This window comes from Pseudophryne corroboree, chromosome 2 (genome assembly GCF_028390025.1).
Source record: "Pseudophryne corroboree isolate aPseCor3 chromosome 2, aPseCor3.hap2, whole genome shotgun sequence".
NCBI classification, from domain to species: Eukaryota; Metazoa; Chordata; class Amphibia; order Anura; family Myobatrachidae; genus Pseudophryne; species Pseudophryne corroboree.
Window position 1 is genome coordinate 6,545,455 of NC_086445.1, and position 24,835 is coordinate 6,570,289.

The 24,835-nt window shown below is 48.2% G+C and overlaps 1 protein-coding gene across 1 annotated transcript in view; it reads right to left on the reverse strand.

The window, feature by feature from the left end:
- TPP1 (tripeptidyl peptidase 1) overlaps nt 1–24,835 on the reverse strand; it is a 145,270-nt gene that overhangs the window by 41,178 nt on the left and 79,257 nt on the right. Inside the window, exon 4 of the mRNA XM_063950784.1 lies at nt 12,670–12,820. Within this exon, the coding sequence (XP_063806854.1) occupies nt 12,670–12,820 (151 nt within the window). The remainder of the gene's footprint in view (nt 1–12,669; nt 12,821–24,835) is intronic.

Below are 24,835 nucleotides of genomic sequence, written 5' to 3' on the forward strand. Positions count from 1 at the left end.
CTGGGGGGGACTAGAGGAGAGGGGGCACAGCATTATACAGCCTGGGGGGACTAGAGGAGAGAGAGGGCACAGCATCATACAGCCTGCGGGGGCTAGAGGAGAGTGGGCACAGCATTATACAGCCTGGGGGGACCAGAGGAGAGAGGGGGCACAGCATCATACATCCTGGGGGGGACCAGAGGAGAGAGGGGGCACAGCATCATACAGCCTGGGGGGGACCAGAGGAGAGAGGGGGCACAGCATCATACAGCCTGGGGGGGACCAGAGGAGAGAGGGGGCACAGCATCATACAGCCTGGGGGGGACTAGAGGAGAGAGGGGGCACAGCATTATACTAGAGGAGAGAGGGGGCACAATACAATGTATCTATGATAGGAGGCTGTCACATTACAATGTATCTATGATAGGTGGCTGTCACATTACAATGTATCTATGATAGAAGGCTGTCACATTACAATGTATCTATGATAGGAGGCTGTCACATTACAATGTATCTATGATAGGAGGCTGTCACATTACAATGTATCTATGATATGAGGCTGTCACATTACAATGCATCTATGAAAGGAGGCTGTCACATTACAATGTATCTATGATAGGAGGCTGTCACATTACAATGTATCTATGATAGGAGGCTGTCACATTACAATGTATCTATGAATACAAGGACTTTGTATATATTTTAGTAATTGTTTTAATAAAAAAATTCTGTATATTGGAACTCACTGCTCACTTTATACTCTTTGCAAGGTATATTCAAAACAAAATAGGGGCTAGAATTATACTCCCCATAGGGTGCCAACTCCACTATTGTTGTGTATACACACACACACACACACACACACACAGCACTGTGTCTGGTTGCTGTGCTGCAGGTGAGATGATGGTGCTCTGTTTGCTTACTAAATAGTGTGTGTGTGTGTGTGTGTGTGTGTGTGTGTGTGTGTGTGTGTGTGTGTGTGTGTGTGTGTGTGTGTATGTATATATATATATATATATATAGTAACACTGTAAGGGTGCAAGGTGCCGTTTCCTGGGGTAAATGGCAGCACGCAGCAGCTGAGGAACCACACAAGTCCAGTTTATGGTACAACTGGCCCCAGCCAGTTTTATTATACAGAAAATAAAACAAACGGCAAAAGAAAATACCTTGCCTGTCCGGCACTAACTAAACACAAGATGTTCCTAACTATCACTAAACAAAAACACAGAGTTCTCCAGTAAACACTGTATATCTCACTTGTATCAGGAAGTGTGTTTCTCTCACAGAGATCCTGCAGTCTTCCCAGGCAGTCTGCACACCCTAATCAGGCCAGCAGCTCTATAACACTCTTACACAGCTGAAAGCCTGATTAGCCTTCTGTGAGGCCAAAGACCCGAACTGGGCCCAATGTCTGGAACTTGCCCTATCTCTCTTTCAGGGCCCTTACCCAGCTTTTCCAACAAACTGAAAAGGTTCTAACAAAACAAAACATATTCCTAGAAGTTTTCATTTTTCTAATACATGTAAGACAAGAACCTGGGACAAACATACCTGCCCTCAAACACTATCCCAGTGTTCTTGTCACTATATATATATATATATATATATATATATATATATATATATATATATATATATATATATATATATATTGGAAGACGTGGCACTCATAGCATTCACACTATACACAAAGAATCCAATACGGGGGTATATTTACTAAGAATCGTATGTGTGTCAATTTGGTGGGAGTTTCGTCTCGAATTGTGGCCCTCATTCCGAGTTGTTCGCTCGCAAGCTGCTTTTAGCAGCATTGCACACGCTAAGCCGCCGCCTACTGGGAGTGAATCTTAGCTTAGCAAAATTGCGAACGAAAGATTCTCAAAATTGCGAATAGAAATTTCTTTGCAGTTTCTGAGTAGTGATGAGCGGGTTCGGATCCTCGGAATCCGACCCGTCCGAACTTCACCTTTTTTTTACACGGGTCCGAGCGACTCGGATCCTCCCGCCTTGCTCGGTTAACCCGAGCGCGCCCGAACGTCATCATCCCGCTGTCGGATTCTCGCGAGACTCGGATTCTATATAAGGAGCCGCGCGTCGCCGCCATTTTCACACGTGCATTGAGATTGATAGGGAGAGGACGTGGCTGGCGTCCTCTCCGTTATAGTAGAACACAGAGTGACTTAGTTAGTTATAATTGTGGGGAGGATTGGGGACGGGGAGCAGCTGTTAGGGAGTACAGTGCAGGGTTTTGATTATACCACCAGTGAGTTTAATCCTTTGTTTCTCTGCCTGGTAAAAACGCTCCGACCACCATATCTGTTCTCACTCAGTGTGCTGCACTGCTGCATGATATATCTGTGCTGAGTGCACTGCTCACACTGCCTAATTGTGGGGACTGGGGAGCAGTTATAGCAGGAGTACAGTGCACAGTTTTGCTGACAGTGACCACCAGTCCAGTATACGTTTGTCTGCCTGAAAAACACTCCTGTGTTTTTTTTTTTCTTCATACTAGTTTAGCAGTCTGCTGACAGTGTCCACCAGGTCCGTTATACAGTATATTATATATATAAGCAGCAGTACAGTAGGCCACGGCTGTACCTACCTCTGTGTCGTCAGTGCACTCGTCGTCCATAAGTAATATAATACTATACTATCCATCCATCTACATTGTATACCTGTGGTGTTTTTTTTTTCTTCATACTAGTTTAGCAGTCTGCTGACAGTGTCCACCAGGTCCGTTATACAGTATATTATATATATAAGCAGCAGTACGGTAGGCCACGACTGTACCTACCTCTGTGTCGTCAGTGCACTCGTCGTCCATAAGTAATATAATACTATACTATCCATCCATCTACATTGTATACCTGTGTTGTTGTTTTTTTCTTCATACTAGTTTAGCAGTCTGCTGACAGTGTCCACCAGGTCCGTTATACAGTATATTATATATAAGCAGCAGTACGGTAGGCCACGGCTGTACCTACCTCTGTGTCGTCACTCGTCGTCCATAAGTAATATAATACTATACTATCCATCCATCTACATTGTATACCTGTGGTGTTTTTTTTTTTCTTCATACTAGTTTAGCAGTCTGCTGACAGTGTCCACCAGGTCCGTTATACAGTATATTATATATATAAGCAGCAGTACGGTAGGCCACGGCTGTACCTACCTCTGTGTCGTCACTCGTCGTCCATAAGTAATATAATACTATACTATCCACCCATCTACATTGTATACCTGTGGTGGCTTTTAGTTGTGCGCAAAATATGGAGAACAAAAATGTGGAGGTTAAAAAAATAGGGAAAGATCAAGATCCACTTCCACCTCGTGCTGAAGCTGCTGCCACTAGTCATGGCCGAGACGATGAAATGCCATCAACGTCGTCTGCCAAGGCCGATGCCCAATGTCATAGTACAGAGCATGTAAAATCCAAAACACAAAAGATCAGTAAAAAAATGACCCAAAAATCAAAATTAAAAGCGTCTGAGGAGAAGCGTAAACTTGCCAATATGCCATTTACGACACGGAGTGGCAAGGAACGGCTGAGGCCCTGGCCTATGTTCATGGCTAGTGGTTTAGCTTCACATGAGGATGGAAGCACTCATCCTCTCGCTAGAAAAAAGAAAAGACTTGCGGCAAAAGCACAGCAAAGAACTGTGCGTTCTTCGAAATCCCAAATCCCAAAGGAGAGTCCAATTGTGTCGGTTGCGATGCCTGACCTTCCCAACACTGGACGGGAAGAGCTTGCGCCTCTTTTTTTCTTTGCGTCATGTGCTGTTTGGGGAGTATTTTTTGGAAGGGCCATCCTGCGTGAGATGGGCCAGGTGTTTGTGCCGGCCACTAGGGTCGCTTAGCTTACTCACACAGCTACCTCATTGCGCCTCTTTTTTTCTTTGCGTCATGTGCTGTTTGGGGAGTATTTTTTGGAAGGGCCATCCTGCCTGACACTGCAGTGCCACTCCTAGATGGGCCAGGTGTTTGTGTCGGCCACTAGGGTCGCTTAGCTTACTCACACAGCTACCTCATTGCGCCTCTTTTTTTCTTTGCGTCATGTGCTGTTTGGGGAGTATTTTTTGGAAGGGCCATCCTGCGTGACACTGCAGTGCCACTCCTAGATGGGCCAGGTGTTTGTGTCGGCCACTAGGGTCGCTTAGCTTACTCACACAGCTACCTCATTGCGCCTCTTTTTTTCTTTGCGTCATGTGCTGTTTGGGGAGTATTTTTTGGAAGGGCCATCCTGCCTGACACTGCAGTGCCACTCCTAGATGGGCCAGGTGTTTGTGTCGGCCACTAGGGTCGCTTAGCTTACTCACATAGCTACTTCATTACGCCTCTTTTTTTCTTTGCGTCATGTGCTGTTTGGGGAGTATTTTTTGGAAGGGCCATCCTGCCTGACACTGCAGTGCCACTCCTAGATGGGCCAGGTGTTTGTGTCGGCCACTTGTGTCGCTTATCTTAGCCATCCAGCGACCTCAGTGCAAATTTTAGGACTAAAAATAATATTGTCTGGTGTGAGGTGTTCAGAATAGACTGGAAATGAGTGTAAATTATGGTTATTGAGGTTAATAATACTATGGGATCAAAATGACCCCAAAATTCAATGATTTAAGCTGTTTTTTAGGGTTTTTTGAAAAAAACACCCGAATCCAAAACACACCCGAATCCGACAAAAAAAAATTCGGTGAGGTTTTGCCAAAACGCGTTCGAACCCAAAACACGGCCGCGGAACCGAACCCAAAACCAAAACTCAAAACCCGAAAAATTTCCGGTGCACATCACTATTTCTGAGTAGCTCGGGACTTACTCTGCCACTGCGATCAGTTCAGTTAGTTTCGTTCCTGGTTTGACGTCACAAACACACCCAGCGTTCGCCCAGACACTCCCCCGTTTCTCCAGCCACTTCCGCGTTTTTCCCAGAAACGGCAGCGTTTTTTCACACACTCCCATAAAACGGCCAATTTCCACCCAGAAACACCCACTTCCTGTCAATCACACTACGATCACCAGAACGAAGAAAAAACCTCGTAATGTCGTGAGTAAAATACCAAACTTCTTAGCAAATTTACTTGGCGCAGTCGCAGTGCGAACATTGCGCATGCGCAGTTTGCGGAAAATTGCTGTGATGCGATGAAAAAGAACGAGCGAACAACTCGGAATGAGGGCCTGTATCGGTCGTGTTTTTTTTGCAACTTTTTGAATAAATTGCATGTAATTTCCTAAGCTGCCGAGTTGTCTTCTTTTGTATTTTCTGATGTCGATGTGATTTGTATTGTTGGGCAGTGTTTTACGGGAGTGATTAGTAAAACACTGCCGGACTTAACACAATGAATCCTGGCCGAATCTGTGAGATCAGTGCAGGGCTTCATTGTGTACATTATATGAAGTGTGGAAAGTGATAAAAATAAAAAAAAACAATTGCGCGGGGTCCCCCCTCCTGAGCATAAACAGCCTCGGGCTCTTTGAGCCGGCCCTGGTTGTTAAAATACAGGGGGGAAAATAACAGGGGATCCCCCATATTTATACAACCAGCACCGGGCTCTGCGCCTCAAAGAGGAGTGCTACCCACGGCTGGGGGTGCCCATTATACAGTGTGAGGACCGGACTGTGAGACGTCACCATACACACCACAGTCTCCGGATCACGCAGAGCTGCTATAAATAATGAGCGTGGCCACACTGGACTGATAAGTATATTTTCTTTTACCTGCTAATAGCACAGTCAGTGAATGTGATTATCTGCATGAAAGGAATACTGCTACCAACAAATCTTCCTGCTTCCAACATTCAGCCCTTTCAAGCGTATTGATTATTGCATGAATAGCTATTAACCACTTGTGCACTAAGAAAGCAGATTAACTCCGGAGTGGCTGTGAGGATATATATTTTTAAAATAATTTTAATTAGTATAAACACCGGCCGTGTGTTATATCTATGTAACGTGTTGTGTAATAAATGTTTTGTGTTTTTAAATATATACTGATTTGGACAGCACTTCATTTGGATATATAGTATTTTTAGATTAGAGTGAGGTTAATAGTGACCTCTCAGTGGAGCAGCATTCATAAATCAGGTTTACTAAAACACCATAGGATCTTACTGTCAGCGGCCAGGAATTTCTGTTTTTTTAATCATAGTCACCCATGCGCCATCCGTTTTCTGCTTTTTCTACATGTACCACACACACACACATACCAGGGACGTGCAGTCAGGGGAGGCAGTGCCTCCCCTGTCTAATGATTAAAATAATACAAAGAAGTATATTCTTTAGACTTTGTATTATTTTAATAATTTTTACATTGTAAAAACTGTGTTAAAAGTGGGTCAGAGGCACCACTCTCGGTGCCGCCCGCTATTCATGTGAAATGGCTGGAAGCGGGGGGCGGGGCTAAGAATTGGGCAGCAAAAGGCCATTAAAAAAAAACGGCTGAAGCGGCACTTACCATAAGTGCCTCTTTGACAGGGGGTGTGCCTTCAGCCCATTTGAAAGCACGCCCCTGCCACTCAGTTAGCTGTGATAGGGCAGTGGGCACTGGGCTGCGACGGATACAGGGTAGGGGGTTACTGCGTCCAGAGCCGGCCTCCCCACACCCCTCTTCCACCCGGCACATGTACACACCTGCCCCCTGTCCTGGCCTGCATCTAGTCCTCCACTGTATGCTCCGGCAGCGGGACCCTCGGCTTACATGCCCGCCTATCAGCAACTGTACATCCACAAAAGGAGGATGACAGACGCTGCCAGCAGCAGTACCTCCAGCTGGGTACTGCTCTGCTCCCTGCTCGCGGCTATCTCAGCTCCCCTGCCGCGCTCGTCCCGCCCGGCTATCCTGAGGAAGCCAGAGTGGAGCTGACGCTGCGCTGGAGAGCCGCTGCACTCTAGCAGACACTGCTGCTGGAGCTCCAGCCGACTGGCAGATGGTTGAGGTCAGGACACGGAGATCACTACCCAGGTGCGGGCAGCACAGGGAAGGGGGGGGTGGGGAGTTATGGGGTGTGCATGTGGGGGGGGGGACAATAGGAGTAAGTTGTGTGGTGGGGTAGAGGATTATTGGGTGTATGTGAGGAAACAGGGGGACTAGCTTATGTGTTGGGGTAGAGGGTTGTATTTGGGAAGACTAGGGTTTGTGAGGTGGTGGTAGACTTTATGGGTTTTATATGAGGAGACAAAGGGATTAGGGTGTGTGAGTGGTAGAGGGCTATGAGGTGTATGTGGGGGGATGGAGTGCTGGGTATATTGGACCAGAGGGATATTTATTGTATGTGGGGGGGACAGGGGGAGTGGGGTATGTTGTGGGGTAGAGGGGTATGCAGTGTATGTGGTAAGACATGGGAAGTAGGTTGTGCAGGGATATGCGTTGTACGTAGGGGGACAGGGGGAGTAGGGTGTGTATTGATGATATGGAGATAGAGGTTGGATATGGGGCGATAAGGGGCATATGTGTACTGTGGGAGATTATGGGGATGTATGGGGTTAATGGATAGGGTACTTGGTCAGAGGCCGAACTAGCAGTGGTGCACCGGGATCCCCTGCAATGAAGGTGGTGGAATTATTAGCTAGGGGAGCTCGTCTGGCCGACCGCCGGTAGCTGGCACAATAAAATTTGTTTTGTGCCAAGTGCAGCGCAGCACGTGTGACATCATGATGCCATGTTGCTGGACAGTTGTTGCCGGCCCTGGGCGCGATCCCCTCTCCTCTCCCAATTTCTCCAGCCCCACTTCTGTCACTGGATCCCAGCAGCTGACCAGCCCCACCTGGAGCCCTGTCACGAGGCAACACAGCAGTAACTCTGCACCGCGGGCCGCGGCCTACACCCCCCGTCAGACTGCTGTGCATTCATCATCCAGCGCGGCCCTTTACAGGCGGAATGGCGGAACCAAGGAGTGCTAGAGGACGAGCAGCTACATCACAGGGAGCAGGTTAGTTTACTTTCTTTGTTACTGATTGTGGCAGGAGGCGGGGGTTGGCCAGTATTGGTGGGGGAGAGTGGTGGGGACTTCAGTTTGACATGGGATAAGGTCACCAGTGATGTTTCCCGGGGACCCCCATGCTATACTTCTGGAATATAGGTAAAGTAATAACTTCCTCCTAGTATCACCCACTCCCTGTTACCCTCCACTGTCACCCACTGCTGTCACCCTCTCCCAATCTCCCTGGCGTCACATACTGCTGTCACCCTCTCCCTGGAGTAGCCCTCTCCCCGGTGTCACACTCTCCCTGTCACTGCTGTTACCCTCTCCCTGATGTCACCCTCTCTCTGGCATCACATACTATGGTCACCCACTGCTGTCACCCTCTCCCTGTCACCAGCTGCTGTTACCCTCTCCCTATCACCTGCTGCTGTTACCCTCTCCCTGGGGTAAACCTCTCGACGGCGTCACACTCTGTCACTGCTGTCACCCTCTCCCTATCATCCACTGCTGTTACCCTCTCCCTGGCGTCACATACTGGTGTCACCCTCTCCCTGGGGTAACCCTCTCCCTGTCATCCACTGCTGTTACCCGCCCCCAGGCATTGCCTACTGCTGTCACCCTCTCCCTGGCGTCACCCACTGCTCTCACCCTCTCCTTGGTTTCACCCTCTTCCTGTAACCCTCTCCCTGTCACCCACTCATGTCACTCTCTCCATCACCCACTGATGTCACTCCGTCACCCACTGCTGTCACAATCTCCCTGGCGTCACCCTCTCCCTGTCATACACTGCTGTTACCCTCTCCCTGGTGTCACATACTGCTGTCACCCTCTCCCTGGGGTCACCTTCTCCCTGTCACTGCTGTCACCCTCTCCCTGTCATCCACTGCTGTTACTCTCTCCCTGGTGTCATCCTCTCCCTGGCGTCACATACTGCTGTCACCCTCTCCTAGCACCTACCGCTGTCACACTCTCCTTGGCGTCACCCTCTCCATGGTGTCACCCTCATCCTGCCACCCTGAGATGCAAATAAGCAGCAAGGGGGGCCAGGGGGCTGATGACGGCGATTTTGAAGGCCATTGGCTGGGGCAGTAGCGAGCATTAGCTTGAGGGTGGTAGCGGGCATCGGCGGGACTCAGTGGACATTATGGTTGCAGACTTGCAGTGCCTCCACAGCCACTGACCTCACCGCACGCCACTGACACACACACACACACGAGACGCGGTGGGATCCCTTAGAAGATATACGTTGACAGAAGGAATCTATTTCACGGACACACATAAGGTTCATATAGTACTAACTGCGCTCCACAGAGTAAGAAGTGGAAAGCGGGGACACACTAGGTGAAACACACACACTAACACAGGTGGAACTTATACTGGAGCAATTAAGAATTCAATTAGTACATTTTAAGTTCATAACAATGAGAAAGTTTGAGCACATTGAAATATAGTCTGTAGATACAGAGCTGACAGCACATATCATGGGAAGCTGCAGCTTAATAAAGAAATTATACCGATATAAGGGTTTATTTGGATAACTAATGAGAGGAAGTGAGGTCAGAGGACAGACTGGTTAAATATCCAGCTCATTCCAATATGGAAAGAGACCCACGCAGACCCTACAGGACTCTGGTGAGTATTGTCCTCTAAGCTAGTCCGTTCAGAACAATTCTGATGACTTATGATAACCTATTGTTTGGCTTGGGCTGGAGGTTATCTTTGGAGGATTGGTGGTGGTTATATTTGGAGTATTGGTGGAGGTTATCTTTGGAGGATTGGTGGAGGTTATCTTTGGAGGATTGGTGGTGGTTATATTTGGAGGATTGGTGGAGGTTATCTTTGGAGGATTGGTGGTGGATATATCTAGAGAATTGGTGGTGGATATATCTGGAGGATTGGTGGAGGTTATATTTGGAGGATTGGTGGAGGTTATATTTGGAGGATTGGTGGAGGTTATATTTGGAGGATTGGTGGAGGTTATATTTGGAGGATTGGTGGTGGTTATATTTGGAGTATTGGTGGAGGTTATCTTTGGAGGATTGGTGGTGGTTATATTTGGAGGATTGGTGGAGGTTATATTTGGAGGATTGGTGGTGGTTATATTTGGAGGATTGGTGGAGGTTATATTTGGAGGATTGGTGGAGGTTATATTTGGAGGATTGGTGGAGGTTATATTTGGAGGATTGATGGTGGATATATCTAGAGAATTGGTGGTGGATATATCTGGAGGATTGGTGGAGGTTATATTTGGAGGATTGGTGGAGGTTATATTTGGAGGATTGGTGGAGGTTATATTTGGAGGATTGGTGGAGGTTATATTTGGAGGATTGGTGGTGGTTATCTTTGGAGTATTGGTGGAGGTTATCTTTGGAGGATTGGTGGTGGTTATATTTGGAGGATTGGTGGAGGTTATATTTGGAGGATTGGTGGTGGTTATATTTGGAGGATTGATGGTTATTTGAAGTTGTGATTTGGAAACAATACTGTGAATTACTGGACCACTCACTGAATACTACGAATCCAATGAGCTGAAATGATCGTCTGCAGCCATTTAAATACTGACCGCTTTTGACTATAAGCAATTATGATGTTATTTTAAACTGACAATTGGGATCAAATGTGGTCTGTAACATATAAACGATGTAGATTCTGTTATTTTTTGCTGCTATTTAAGAACTGACATTTTGGATCAAATATTATATGTAGAATGTAAAAGATGCAGGATTTACTATTGGTGGATTTTGCATTTTAAACATGCAGAAGTCTGATGGTAACAATGCGTTAATTTCAGTAGAACTAAGCAATAAGTTTTTTTCAATGTTAATAAATAGTCTTTTCAATGATATTGAATAAGACCTTAAAAACATAAAACTATATTCAAATTTGATATTAAATTCATTATTTTCAATAGGAATCGTCTTTGATGGCTCTGAGACGCAGAGGACAGCTGACCCCCTCGGAGACACTGAGGACAATTTATTTGTTAACTCTGATATATTATTGGTATGCACAACCTGAAAATTTATAATGGGGTAAGATGGACGTTTAGTATTAAAGTTGGTATTAGACTCTCTCTTCTCTACAGAGATTAGTAGAATACGACCGAATGAAGCAAACAATGTTCGATTCGTCTCTACTAAGATGACTTGTCTCCTCCACTATTGTCGACACAAGGCTTTCTGATTTTAGGTATGATCTATAGCTAAACATCATCCAAAATCGGTTTAGTAATGGGCAGTTATTGAAAGTAATCAAAGTAAATTATTTTCTAGATATTAATTGGCCACCAGGTCTGCTACGCCATTTTAGTATATTGCTCCCAGTCAACGGATAAAGGTTCCGTATTGGTAGGTGTTAATTATCTCTCCTTATATAAGATCATTTAATATTCCATCCATATATTGATGTAATATTCTACCATAACTGACCATTATTTCATACCAGGTAGAAGTATTTCCTAAGCCATATTTGGCCACCATTTGAAGAGTTATAAGGACCAGTTTGAAGCAACCATTATAAGTGCAGGCAGGTAATATCTTTAGTGTAATTCTACCAATTGATTATCTGAACCCTTTTCCCAGTAATTTACGATCAGCTAATCAGTTGTTTCTATAAAGGTACCATCTGGCTTTAAATCTAATAAGACTCGAAGATGTATTACTTTTAAACAAGTTGAAATCGTTTTAAAGCAACCAAAAAGGGTGCTCATTACTGGTAGGTAATTCCACACTACCACATAATTTAGTCCTTTAGACCAACAGAAAAGTTGCTATTTATTAATATATTTATTCCTCCACATCTTTTTATCCTTCTCACCCATTTTAAGAATTCTTGAAACCCTGAAGAAGTCGATTCTGATGAAACGCGTAGGGTCATCTAGTACGGGCCCTTACATAGTGGCGTTGTCACCCTCCCAAGTGCTCATACCTTTTTGAGGTGAGGGAGGGTATTGTTAACCACCAAGACCACTGTAGTAGAGACCGTTGATGTTTCTATGTTTTTGCCAATTGTCATTAAACTAGTGCAGTGGCTCTCAAACTCGGTCCTCAGGACCCCACACAGTTCACGTTTTCCATGTCACCCAGCAGCTGCACTGTGTATCGCCAACTCTCACATTTTAAAAATCAACAGTTGACCTGCAAAACATGAACCGTGTGGGGTCCTGAGGACCGAGTTTGAGAACCTTTGAACTAGTGAATACTATTTTATATATTTTTAATAAATGTTCAAATATTGTTAACCACTAATTCAGCCTTTGGGTTTCTATTTGTTGGGTGATTTTTTGGTGTGAGGGTATGTCATTATAGGTACCCCTATTCCATACCTCAGAGACAGTCTGCCAATACTGGTTCTGTACATTTTGGAATATTGGATATAGCGCACCAAGATAGATAGATATATATATATATATATTTTTTTTTTTTTTTTTTTTTTTTCCTATATAGCTATCTGTATTTATATTGTATTATTTCCAGGGCCCCCACAGACGACAATCCTGCCCTGCCTGGGGGGGACTAGAGGAAAGGATATGGATGAATCAGAGGTATTTGGGGAAGTGTAATAGGGTCAGAGTTTGCATTTCCCTGATTACATCTATTCCCAGCAGGTATTACAGCGGCAGCCAGAAGTAACGTATGAAGGGGGATAACAGGGAACAAGGACTGGAAGGCAGAATAGTGCGGGAGACAGAGGAAGAGTCACACAGTAGACACAGGACTGGGGGCAGGTGTCTATGGGGCAGGTAACCCCGGGTGTGCCTCGCTGGCAGAAGACTCACCTGGCCTGTGTCTCACACTGCAGGAAGTCTCCGGTCAGGACACTGGTACAGTCCCGCACCCCATGTTTCTCCAGCCAGGTCCTCACTGTCTTCAGGGTGTCCCCTGCTGGCTGCACCAAGGTACGGAGCTCGTCCAGGGACAGGAAGTGACCTGCGGGAGACAGACATTGGGCATTGTCTATGGTTAGCTCTCTGCTGAGGGGTTCATGTCCCCCACGTCTCTCATACTGCGCACAGGGTGGATAATCTCCATATGACTATAACATTGCTCTGAGGCAATACTGATTTACAGCCAACATAGCACATGTATACCAAGCAGATATCAAAGGAACCATGACTGTAAAGCCATATGTTAGATCTACACATCACAGCAATGAAGGAGATATCGGGCCACAGATCCGTTGATTGCAGCAGCTAGACTCCCCGTCACCCTGCGGGATATAGGGGGTATATCAGTCATGGGGCAGCATCCGAGTGACCCTCGTGTCTCACAAGTTTCTCCCAATAACATTATATAAAATGGTTTTAATCTCAAATGTTAGACTTTGGTTCAGGCAGCGCCCAACAGGATCCAGGGTGACCTGGCCATGTGGAGGATTAGGGCAGAAATTGTGCATCGCATCTACTTCTCCAGCAGTTACACCAGAACTCGCATCTATCAGGGGTCGGGTGCAATCTGTGCTTTATATCCAGAAGCATTGGTGAGTGGTGTCCACATGATGGGTAAGTGTGCCTCTCACTGGGCTGATGACTATCTCCAATGGGGAACACGGTGAGGTATCCCCGGGAGTGATGCTTCAGTGACACAGCTTAGGAAGAAGATGTAGGACACTGGGCTTCTGGCAGCTCTGTAAACAGGGTTTTGTGTTTTTCCCGGACTCAGATAAAGGCCCTGATGTACTACCAAACTGATTAAGAGGTTTAAGACATTGGACTATGAGGAGAGGCTTTCTAGGTTAGATATGTTTACACGAGAAATGAGACACTAAGAGGAGATAAGGAGATTTATGGTAGACTTACCATGGTTAAATCTCTTTCTGCGAGGTACACTGGATTCCACAGGGAATACATTGGGGTGTAGAGTTGGATCTTCATCCAGAGGCACCAACAGGATAAAGCTTTGACTGTTCCCAGGATGCATTGCACCGCCTCCTCTATAGCCCCGCCTCCAGGCACTGGTGCTTAGTTTCTTTAACCAGTCCAATGCAGTAGCAGGTAAAAGAAATGACAGATGTTAACATAGAACCACATTCTCACGACAGGAGAAGGGACCAGCGGCTAATGCCATACAAACCCAAAGAAGCTAAGTGCGTCAGGGTGGGCTCCCTGTGGAATCCAGTGTATCTCGCAGAAAGAGATTTAACCATGGTAAGTCTACCATAAATCTCCATTTCTGCAGCGGGGTACACTGGGATTCCACACTGTAGCGGGTACAAGAACCCGACGTCCAAAGGAAGCATCCTGGGAGGCGGCAGTATCAAAGGCATAGAAACTTATGAACGTGTGCACTGAGGACCATGTAGCCTCCTTGCACAATTGTTCAGCGGACGCACCATGGCGGACCGCCCAAGAAGGTCCAACAGACCGAGTAGAATGGGTTTTGATAGCAGCAGGAACTGGAAGGTCGGTCTGTGCATAGGCTTGTGCAATCACCATTCTAATCCATCTGGCCAAGGCTTGCTTATTCGCAGGCCAGCCACGTTTGTGGAAACCAAACAATACAAACAGGGTATCTGACCTTCTGATAGAGCCAGTCCTGTCCACATAGATATGGAGAGCCCATACCACATCCAAACCCTTTTCCTTGGATGACATTCCAGAAGAGTTGAAGGCTGGAACCACAAACTCTTGATTTAAGGTGAAAAGACTACACCACCTTGGGTAAATAACCTGGGCGAGTTCTCAGAACAGCCCGGTCACAATGAAATATCAGGAAAGGTGGACGACAGGACAAATCGCCTAAGTCCGACACCCTTCCAGCAAAGGCAATAGCCAACAAAAACAGGAACTTAGCAGTAAGCCATTTAAGGTCCACCGACTCAAGAGGCTCAAATGGAGGCTCTTGCAGGGCATTCAGGACCACAGACAAATCCCATGGAGGGACATAGGGAGGCTGAATCCTTAACACTGAGTGAATGTATGAACGTCAGGTAGAAAAGCAATATCTCTGAAACCATACCGACAAGGCAGATATGTGAACCTTGAGGGAGGCCAGACGAAGTCCAAAATCCAGACCTTGCTGTAAAAAAAAAAAAAGCCAGAAGTCTGGTAGTACTAAACTTGTAAGCATCATGATTCTTAGCAACACACCAGGCGAAGTAAGAATTCCAGACCCTATAATAAACCCTTGCCGAAGCCGGTTTACGGGCCTTTAACATAGTTTGGATAACCGCCTCAGAAAATCCTTTGGCTCTCAGGAGGGAAGCTTCAAGAGCCACGCCATCAAAGCCAGTTTGGCCAGGTCCGGGAAGATACAAGGGCCCTGAACGAGGAGGTCTGGGCATTGAGGAAGTAAAAGAGGACGCTCTATCGATAGACCCTGCAGGTCTGAGAACCAATGCCGTCTGGGCCACGCAGGAGCGACTAGAAGTAGGATTCCTCCTTCTTGTTTGAACTTCTGTAGTACCCTGGGCAGGAGTGACACCGGAGGGAACATGTACGGCAGCCAAAAGTTCCATGGAATTGCCAGTGCATCCACGAACGCTGCTTGAGGATCCCTTGTCCTTGATCCGAAGACCGGAACCTTGTGATTGTGTCGAGACGCCATCAGGTCTACATCTGGTAGGCCTCACTTGTCCACTAGGAGTTGAAAGACTTCCTGATGAAGACTCCACTCTCCAGCGTGTACGTCCTGACGACTGAGGAAATCCGCTTCCCAGTTGAAGACTCCCGGAATGAACACTGTCGATACTGCTGACAGATGACGTTCCGCCCAACTTAGTATTTTTGACACTTCCATCATTGCCATGCGACTTCGAGTGCCACCTTGATTTATGTATGCCACCGTGGTGGCTTTGTCTGATTGTACTTGAACAGGCCTGTTCTGTACTAGAGGTAGGGCAAGTGCCAATGCATTGAACACTGCCCGCAATTCCAGAATGTTTATCGGGTGGAGAGATTCCTCCCTGGTCCACAGACCCTGTAAAGAATGTTGCTCCAACACTGCGCCCCAACCTCTCAGACTGGCGTCCGTTGTCAGGAGGACCCAGGTGGAGATCCAGAAGGGACGGCCCTTGCTCAACTGTTAGTCCTGTAGCCACCAGCTCAGTGACAGACGAAACTCTGAAGTTAAGGAGATCATTTGAGACCTGATCCAGTGAGGCAGGCCATCCCGCTTGCGAAGGATTAACCTCTGCAGAGGGCGGGAATGAAAATGAGCGTACTCCGCCATGACGTAAGCAGACACCATGAGGCCTAGAACTTGCATCACCGAGTGTAGCGACACTCTTGGGCGAGATAGGAAGTATCTGATCCTGTCCTAAAGTTTCAGGACGTTTTCTGGAGACACAAACAGTCTCTGATTGTGTGTGTCCAACAGTGCCCCCAGGTGCACCATGCTCCGAGCAGGGACCTGCGAGGACTTCTTCCAGTTGATAAGCCACCCGTGAGCTTGTAGGAATTTAACCGTCAGATCCAGGTGGCTGAAGAGGCTATCTTGGGAGTTCGCCCGGATAAACAAGTCGTCCAGATACAGCAGGATCCTGATTCCCTGACGGCGGAGAAGGGCCGACATCACAGCCATAACCTTGGTGAAGATCCGAGGGGCCGTAGCCAGTCCAAATGGCAGAGCTTGGAATTGATAATGTAGGTTACCAACAGCAAACCGCAGATATTGCTGATGCGATATGGCAATAGGTATATGCAGGTAAGCATCCTGTATGTCCAGGGATACCATATAGTCCTTGGGTTCCATGGCCAGTACTATGGAGCGCAGAGTTTCCATACGGATTTTGGACACTCTCACAAACTTGTTCAAAGATTTGAGGTTGAGTATAGGCCGTAAAGACCCATTTGGTTTCGGAACTAGAAACTGGGTCGAATAGTATCCCCTGCCTCTCTGGGACAGAGGTACCGGCACTACCACTCCTGTGTCCAGGAGGGATTGCACAACCAAGTATAGAGTTTGTGCTTTTAACGGATCCGAAGAGATAACTGTTGAGCAGAACTGGTGAGGGGGACATCTCTTGAAAGAGATTGCGTACCCGTGAGAGACAACTTCCCGCACCCAGTCATCTGGAGTAGTCTATAACCAAGCCTTGGTGAACTGTAGAAGTCTGTCGCCCACCCTGGGGTCCCCCAGGGGGAGGCCTGTCCCGTCATGCAGCAGGCTTGACTTGTTTGGAAGCAAGCTGACGAGCGGCTCAGGATTGTTTAGGTTTAGGTTTGTGCTTAGTGGTTTTGGCAGCACGAGCCTGTTTTGGGTACGCCTGACCCTTTGCTTTTCCTGGAGGTTGAAAGGAACGAAGAGTGGTACTATTAGCCTTCGGAGCAGAAGGATTAGTATTTGGGAGGAACGCAGTTTTAGCCGACGCCAAGTCAGTTACAGTCTTGTTCAAATCCTCCCCAAAAAGGATGTCGCCCATAAAAGGGAGCACCTCCAGGATCTTTTTGGAGTCCAGGATTCACCATCCAGGACCATAACCACAAGATTCGGCGCACCGTTATAGAAGTAGTAGACGCTTTGGCCGCCATTACACCTGCATCAGAGGCCGCCTCCTGTATATAGTGTGAGGCTGTGATGACATAAGACAGATATTGTCTGGCAGTATCAGAAAAAGTTTGAGGTAGCTCATCCTCAATTGCCTGAATCCATGCTTCAATTCCTTTAGCAGCCCAGGAGATTGCTATAGTGGGTCAATGTACAGCACTGGTAAGAGAGTAAATAGACTTCAGACATCCCTCCACACACTTATCTGCTGGTTCCTTCAGTGAGGTGACAGTGGTGACAGGCAGAGTAGATGACACCACTAGGCAGGCGACGTGAGAGTCCACCAGCGGTGGAGTTTCCCACTTGATACTCAACTCCGCAGGGATAGGATAACGAGCTAGCATCTTTTTGGACAGGGAAAACTTCTTTCCTGGCGACGTCCACGATTCCTGACGTATTTCAACTAAATGGTCAGAATCTGTGAATACAACTTTAGTAACCTTCTGACGTTTGAACTTATCAGGTTTCTTAGACGCAGTAGGAGGCTCAATCTCATCATCTATTTGGAGGATCAGCTTAATAGCCTCCACTAGGTCAGGAACATCTATCTGGGTTGTAGATTCCTTATCAGAAGCAACTTTATCCGTGTCTTACGGATCAGTATATTCCCCATCCTCATCAGAAGAATCATTCGAAATATTAGTAGATTGTGAGGAAGACATTCCCCGCTTATTAGACGACCCCTTAGCCTTAGAGGCTCGTGGGGTAGACTTCTGTTTAACCAGTGAATGATGTAGTAGCTGTAACTGGGTAGACAGTGTCCGCCCAAGGCGGATTTACTACTGGGACAATATGTGGCTGTAATGGCACCGGAGGTCCCATAGGGGGCGTAAGACGTGTCACAAGTGTATTTAGCATACTTGAAAACATTGCTCAAGGTGGGTCTTGGTTGACCACAAGTGCAGCGGGTGGAGTGGGAGGTGTATGGCATCCAGTGTCAGAACCTTCAGCTAAGATTTCCCCCTCAGGGAAATCCTTGGTGCCAGCACTGCCTGATGTAGGAGCATCCGCGGATTTCAGACTGACATTCTATAGAAGGCTGCGGCCCTTGAACTCTTCTATAAAACCTCTTTTCAGAGCTGCGGACAGCAGCCCCACCTGTTAGTGACCTGCACAGCAGGCACCAACTTACACACTGAGCTCCAGTGCCTGGAGGCGGGACTATAGAGGAGGCAGTGCAATGCATCCTGGGAACAGTCAAAGCTTTAGCCTGTTGGTGCCTCGGATCGAGATCCAACTCTACACCCTGATGTATTCCCTGTGGAATCCCAGTGTACCCTGCTGCCGAAATGATTAAAATCTACAAATATATAAAGGGGCAATGGGGGACATTCCGAGTTGTTCGCTCACTAGCAGTTTTTAGCAGCCGTGCAAACGCTATGCCGCCGCCCTCTGGGAGTGTATTTTAGCTTAGCAGAAGTGCGAACGCTTGTGTGGCCGGAGAGACTAGCCAGCCACACGTGTAATGGCGTCTGCGGCACTGAAGGGTTAACCCTCGTGCCCGGCGCCATGTTACGGACTGTTTAAAAGTTTGTTTAATGATGTGTTTTACTTTTAACATGTCATATGTAGTGCTCTGTGCACCATTGCAGGAAGGCATGTTTAACTGTATCTATTTTATATTCAAGACAGGCTTGGTGTATATTTAAAGGAAAAATGCAGTTACTATAGCTGTCTGAATAAGCAACTCTTATCCTCTGGAAATAGGAAGTGGCATGCTAAGGGCCCTGTCCTAGCAGTGAGGTGTGAAGGACAATACCTTTTGATGTGTAAGTTCCTTAGAGAGAGATACTAATCACTGGGTCTATGGGCTTGGAATCTGTTTCATGTAGGGGATGTAATTGATATACGATCCGTGAATGGCAGATAAAGGAAGGAAGACCGTTTGTTTGTATTGTAGCTATTCCTGTTGTAATCTTAAACACTGGGATTGCCTGCAGATGGGAATGACCAGACACATTTGTATTTTGAAGATATGTGATAAATTTATCAATAGTGAATGTTAATCTGATACCAAACGTTGTCTGGGTGACAGGAAGGAGGATATTGTTTTATTGCACTTATATCCTTGTAAAATGTAATTTATTGGTATTTTGTAAAATAACCTGATTGGTTGGAGAAGACAGGGAGGGCTTACCCCCCTGTGGTACTGTGTGGAAAACGGACATAAAAAGGAGACCTGCGTGCCTCCAGAGTTGTAGTTGTACCATCTTTATTCTGCTGAAACATCTGATTGTATGCTGTTGGCCCTAGCAATAGGGAAGGGTTCTCTTTAGAACTATTGAGCAAATAAACATCTTTGCCTCAAGAAGACTGCTTCATCTTGTGACCAACAGGGTTAGGCCAAACCTAGCCCCGTCCTCCGGCTGTCCAGGGAAGTACCTAGCGTCTCCAAGCTCCGCCTTCCGCCAGCTACCGGTAGAGGCCTAGCAAGTGGCTAGTGGGGATTCGTCAGCACCACACAGCTGTGGTAAAGCAGTGCGTCGGCACATACAGAGCAGAACCGTGGTTCCAAACGCCACGGCAGGTTAGGAGTTTGGTGGTGGCAGCGAGAACCCGCCCACAGCGCAGTGGGTGGAGTCAGTAACAGGCGGTTACTGACGGTAAGCGGGAATCCCCTATGCGGTCAGGCCTCGTGCGGCTTGACTTTCCATTCTGTGCGCAGTCGACGGGACGCGGCAAGCGGCGAGTGCTTCCGTACGGTACCGTCCTGTCACAGAAATTGGTGGCATAGTGGTGGGATATTCCCAGGCGGCTTTTCATCACCCGATTGGAGAAGCCGAGTTACTCAGGAGAGGAGTAACTGCAGCACAGGAGAACGCACAAGATGGCGGAATTCAGCGGAATGTCCAAGGAGGATCTGGAGATCGTATGCCAGGGGAAGGGTGTGGATATCCCTTCCAACGCGTCCAGAAGCGTCATGAAGGCGGCGCTCAGGAGCGTGGTGGAGTCTCATCGGGCGGAGGTGGAAAGCACTGACGGCGTCAGCATCGCAGAGGACGGCCCACCAGTGGACCTTCGTACAGAACCGGTGAGAACCACAAGCCCCGCCCTCTCTCACAGCAGCAATGTTTCCCAGCAATCCCTAGCAGGGCCAGGATCCCAACGTCCCAGGGGGGGCGGACCGGATACCCTAGCAGATCGGCTAGCGGAATTGGGGGAAAGGGCAACGGAGCAAGAACGCATGCTTGTCATTCGGATGTGGCATGCGGAGCGGGTATCACAGGCCGTGGTACCCCGGGAGCCGTTGTCAGCTGTTGTGCATAGATCAGGACGAGTTCAGTTTGCCAAGTTTGCAGACAGTGATGGGGACATTGATGGACATTTACAAGTTTTTGAAAGGACTTGCAAACTACATGATCTACCCAAGTCGGAGTGGGTGAGACACCTTGTGCCCACTCTGCATGGAGAGGCATTGGAGGCCTATCGAGGAGTGGCGACGGAGGACTGTGGGAACTACGACGAAGTCGCGAAGGCCCTCCTCCAGCGATTCTTCATCACTCCAGAGTCTTACAGGAAGAAGTTCAGAGACTTGCCCAAGAATCCTAGCAGCACCCATGAGCAGTTCGCCACCCAGCTGCGGCAGTACGTGGTGAAGTGGGTGAAGGATTCGGAAGCCACTACATGGAACGCACTGATCGACCTGATCTGCAGGGAGCAGTTCTACCGCAGGTGCGCCCAAGAAGTGAAGGAGTGGGTGCTAGATCGGGAGCCACCCAGCTTAAAAATGGCTGCCCAATTAGCCGACAAATATGTGGCAATTCGGCCACGGGGGCAGAAGCGCCCCGCCAGCAGCCAGCTCCAACAGACTGTACCACCAAGGGGACCCCCCTCTTCAGCTCATCATCCCCAAAGACAAGCATCTTCCAACCCGGGTGCTCTTGGCCAGCAACCGCACCGCAGCGTCCCTGCAACTGATCAGAGATCATCTGTGCCACGACTGGAGAAGAAGTGCTACGGCTGTGGGAAAATCGGACATCTGAGGATGAACTGTCCTGCATCCCAAGCACCCCAGACTCGTGCCCCAAATCCGAGTGCTGGAGCCCGGATCGCTTGTTTGACGAGAGGAGATGAGCCTACAGAGACTGTTCCCCCTCCAGTCAGTCCGATGAAGTGTGGCGAGAGACAGGTGCACTCTGCGGAGAGAGTCACCTGCATGGCCAAACAGCCCCTACACAACATGTGGAGGCACCTGCAGCCAGTCCACGTGGGACCCCTGCAGGGAGAAGGCCTAAGAGACTCTGGGGCCTCAATCACTGTGGTGAGCCCCCACCTTATAGATCCTGCTGCAGTATTGCAGGGTCGCACTGCCACGGTCACCCTGGCAGAAGGAACAGAAAAAGCGGTTCCCATGGCAAGAGTCTACCTGGACTGGGGAGCTGGACCAGAGTTGCGAGAAGTTGCCGTCATGGATGGTCTACCAACTGATGTGGTCCTAGGAAATTATCTGGGTGGTGGGATCGTCACTACGTTTGTTGGCGCCATTCCCTGGAGTCAAGTTCCAAAACCACCGTTGACATCAGCTACTCCAGCACAGCCCAGCACAGAGGAAAAGACTACAGCTGCTAGACAACTGCCAGCACAGCCAACCACAGCATCAACCAGCCCAGAGGAAAAGATCACAGCGGCTAGATAAGTACATCGACCCCGCATGCCTTTTGCCTCTGGTATGCCTACGTCCCCTAGCAACGCAGAGGATGTCGGTTCCAGCTCGTTTGATCCTGTGGGGGTGCCCAATGATGCTCCTGACCCAAGTGGTTTGCCAACTCCGGCGGTGAGTATGAGAAACCACACTGACTTTTCCATGACTGACCCCTACCAGACTGACCGTAGTAGTCCCCACCTAGATCCCCCTGTAGAGTGTCCCAATTTAGGAGAGATTGAGGGCCACAGGCAGGAGTTTAGGGAGGCTCAACTCTCTGACCCATCCCCGAAAGGCATGAGGCGCCACTCTGGCAACGGCCTTGACAGAGTTGGGGCGGGAAGTTTGACCTGGCGGGAAGGGTTAAGGTACAGGGTAGCCAGGAAAGTGGGAGGGGATAGACCAGATAGGGAATGTGTCCAACTGGTCCCCTCAGGGAACGTTCCTGCGCAACCGGTGTCGGTTGCCAGCGAAACCCCTTTGGACAGTAACCCGGAGACAGACCGTACCCTGAAGTGCCTGATACAGAGCTTACCCTGGTCTGGAATGTCGGATGACGCCCAGACCAAATGTAAGGCTGGTGCCATGCGTTGGCAGCCGGGGCACTCCAGCGGTTGTATTGTCTCTGGGCCTCTGCCCATAGGAGAACCCTTGCAGCAAGTTGCTGTGGACATAGCAGGTCCCCTGCCTGTGCACAGTAGATCGGGGAAGACACGCAGCCTCCCTGTAGTGGATGCCACACAGGACCCAGAGGCTGGTGGTCTGGCCGCCATCACTGTGGCACAGGTAGCGGACGAGGAGGAAGGAGTAGGCCTAGGTGACAGGGTAGGTTTCCCGAGTCATAGGTCGACGGAGAAGGATTGGAGGGCAGGTCTGACCGTTAGGGCAGACAGTTGCCAGATAGGTATGACGGAGATGCAGTGCCTGGGGCACCATGTGGGAGGAGACAGGGGTAGGCCCAACCCAGAGGGGGTGGAGGCAACCAGAGGCTGTCCCCGACCCACATCACCCAGACCGGTACTGACCTTAGAACCTGTAAGGCCCTACGGACATGTTGTCATTGACTTTAGTCCTGTAGTGAACCCCTTGACAGAGATGGCTAGGAAGGGCTTCCCAAGTCAGTGGACTTTGCACCCGCTTGCGAGTTGGCATTCCAGTCATTGAAGGAGGCTCGGGTACCCGCTCCAGTGCTGATGGCGCACATTCTTGACCAGGACTGTGTGTTACGAACTATTGCGCCACTGCACGGACTGGGAGCTGTACCAAGCCAGAAAGAGCCATATGGGCAGGAGCACCCTGTGGCCTGGTTGAGCAGTATACTGCTATTGTGGGAGGTGGGGTATGCCACGATTGGGACACCTTGGGTGGCACTTGTTTGTAACCGGCCCCCCACCGTGGTGACTTACCACCTACCTGTTAGGTGGCTGCAACCTACCTTGGGGAAATTGGACAGACTTTTGTGGTGGAGCCTTGAACTTGGACTTCAGGTGGACTATTTGAACATTGTGCACCCACGAAGAGAGGCCCAACTGCACTATGGATGAACTGTCTAGGCCGGAGCCTACACACCCTAGGTAGCGTCCCCTTCAACACAAGGGACTGCGGGACCAGGACCCAAATCGTTGGGACATGGGTCCCTGGTTGACCCGCTTGAATGGGGGGGGAGGAATGTGGCCGGAGAGACTAGCCAGCCACACGTGTAATGGCGTCTGCGGCACTGAAGGGGTTAACCCTCGTGCCCGGCGCCATGTTACGGACTGTTTAAAAGTTTGTTTAATGATGTGTTTTACTTTTAACATGTCATATGTAGTGCTCTGTGCACCATTGCAGGAAGGCATGTTTAACTGTATCTATTTTATATTCAAGACAGGCTTGGTGTATATTTAAAGGAAAAATGCAGTTACTATAGCTGTCTGAATAAGCAACTCTTATCCTCTGGAAATAGGAAGTGGCATGCTAAGGGCCCTGTCCTAGCAGTGAGGTGTGAAGGACAATACCTTTTGATGTGTAAGTTCCTTAGAGAGAGATACTAATCACTGGGTCTATGGGCTTGGAATCTGTTTCATGTAGGGGATGTAATTGATATACAATCCGTGAATGGCAGATAAAGGAAGGAAGACCGTTTGTTTGTATTGTAGCTATTCCTGTTGTAATCTTAAACACTGGGATTGCCTGCAGATGGGAATGACCAGACACATTTGTATTTTGAAGATATGTGATAAATTTATCAATAGTGAATGTTAATCTGATACCAAACGTTGTCTGGGTGACAGGAAGGAGGATATTGTTTTATTGCACTTATATCCTTGTAAAATGTAATTTATTGGTATTTTGTAAAATAACCTGATTGGTTGGAGAAGACAGGGAGGGCTTACCCCCCTGTGGTACTGTGTGGAAAACGGACATAAAAAGGAGACCTGCGTGCCTCCAGAGTTGTAGTTGTACCATCTTTATTCTGCTGAAACATCTGATTGTATGCTGTTGCCCCTAGCAATAGGGAAGGGTTCTCTTTAGATCATGGGTCTTCAACCTGTGGCCCTCCAGCTGCTGTGGAACTACACATCCCAGCATGCCCTGCCTCAGTTTTAGCATACCTTAATAGCAAAACTGTGTCAGGGCATGCTGGGATGTGTAGTTTCACAACAGCTGGAGGGACACAGGTTGAAGACCCATGCTTTAGAACTATTGAGCAAATAAACATCTTTGCCTCAAGAAGACTGCTTCATCTTGTGACCAACAGGGTTAGGCCAAACCTAGCCCCGTCCTCTGTCTGTCCAGGGAAGCACCTAACGTCTCCAAGCTCCGCCTTCCGCCAG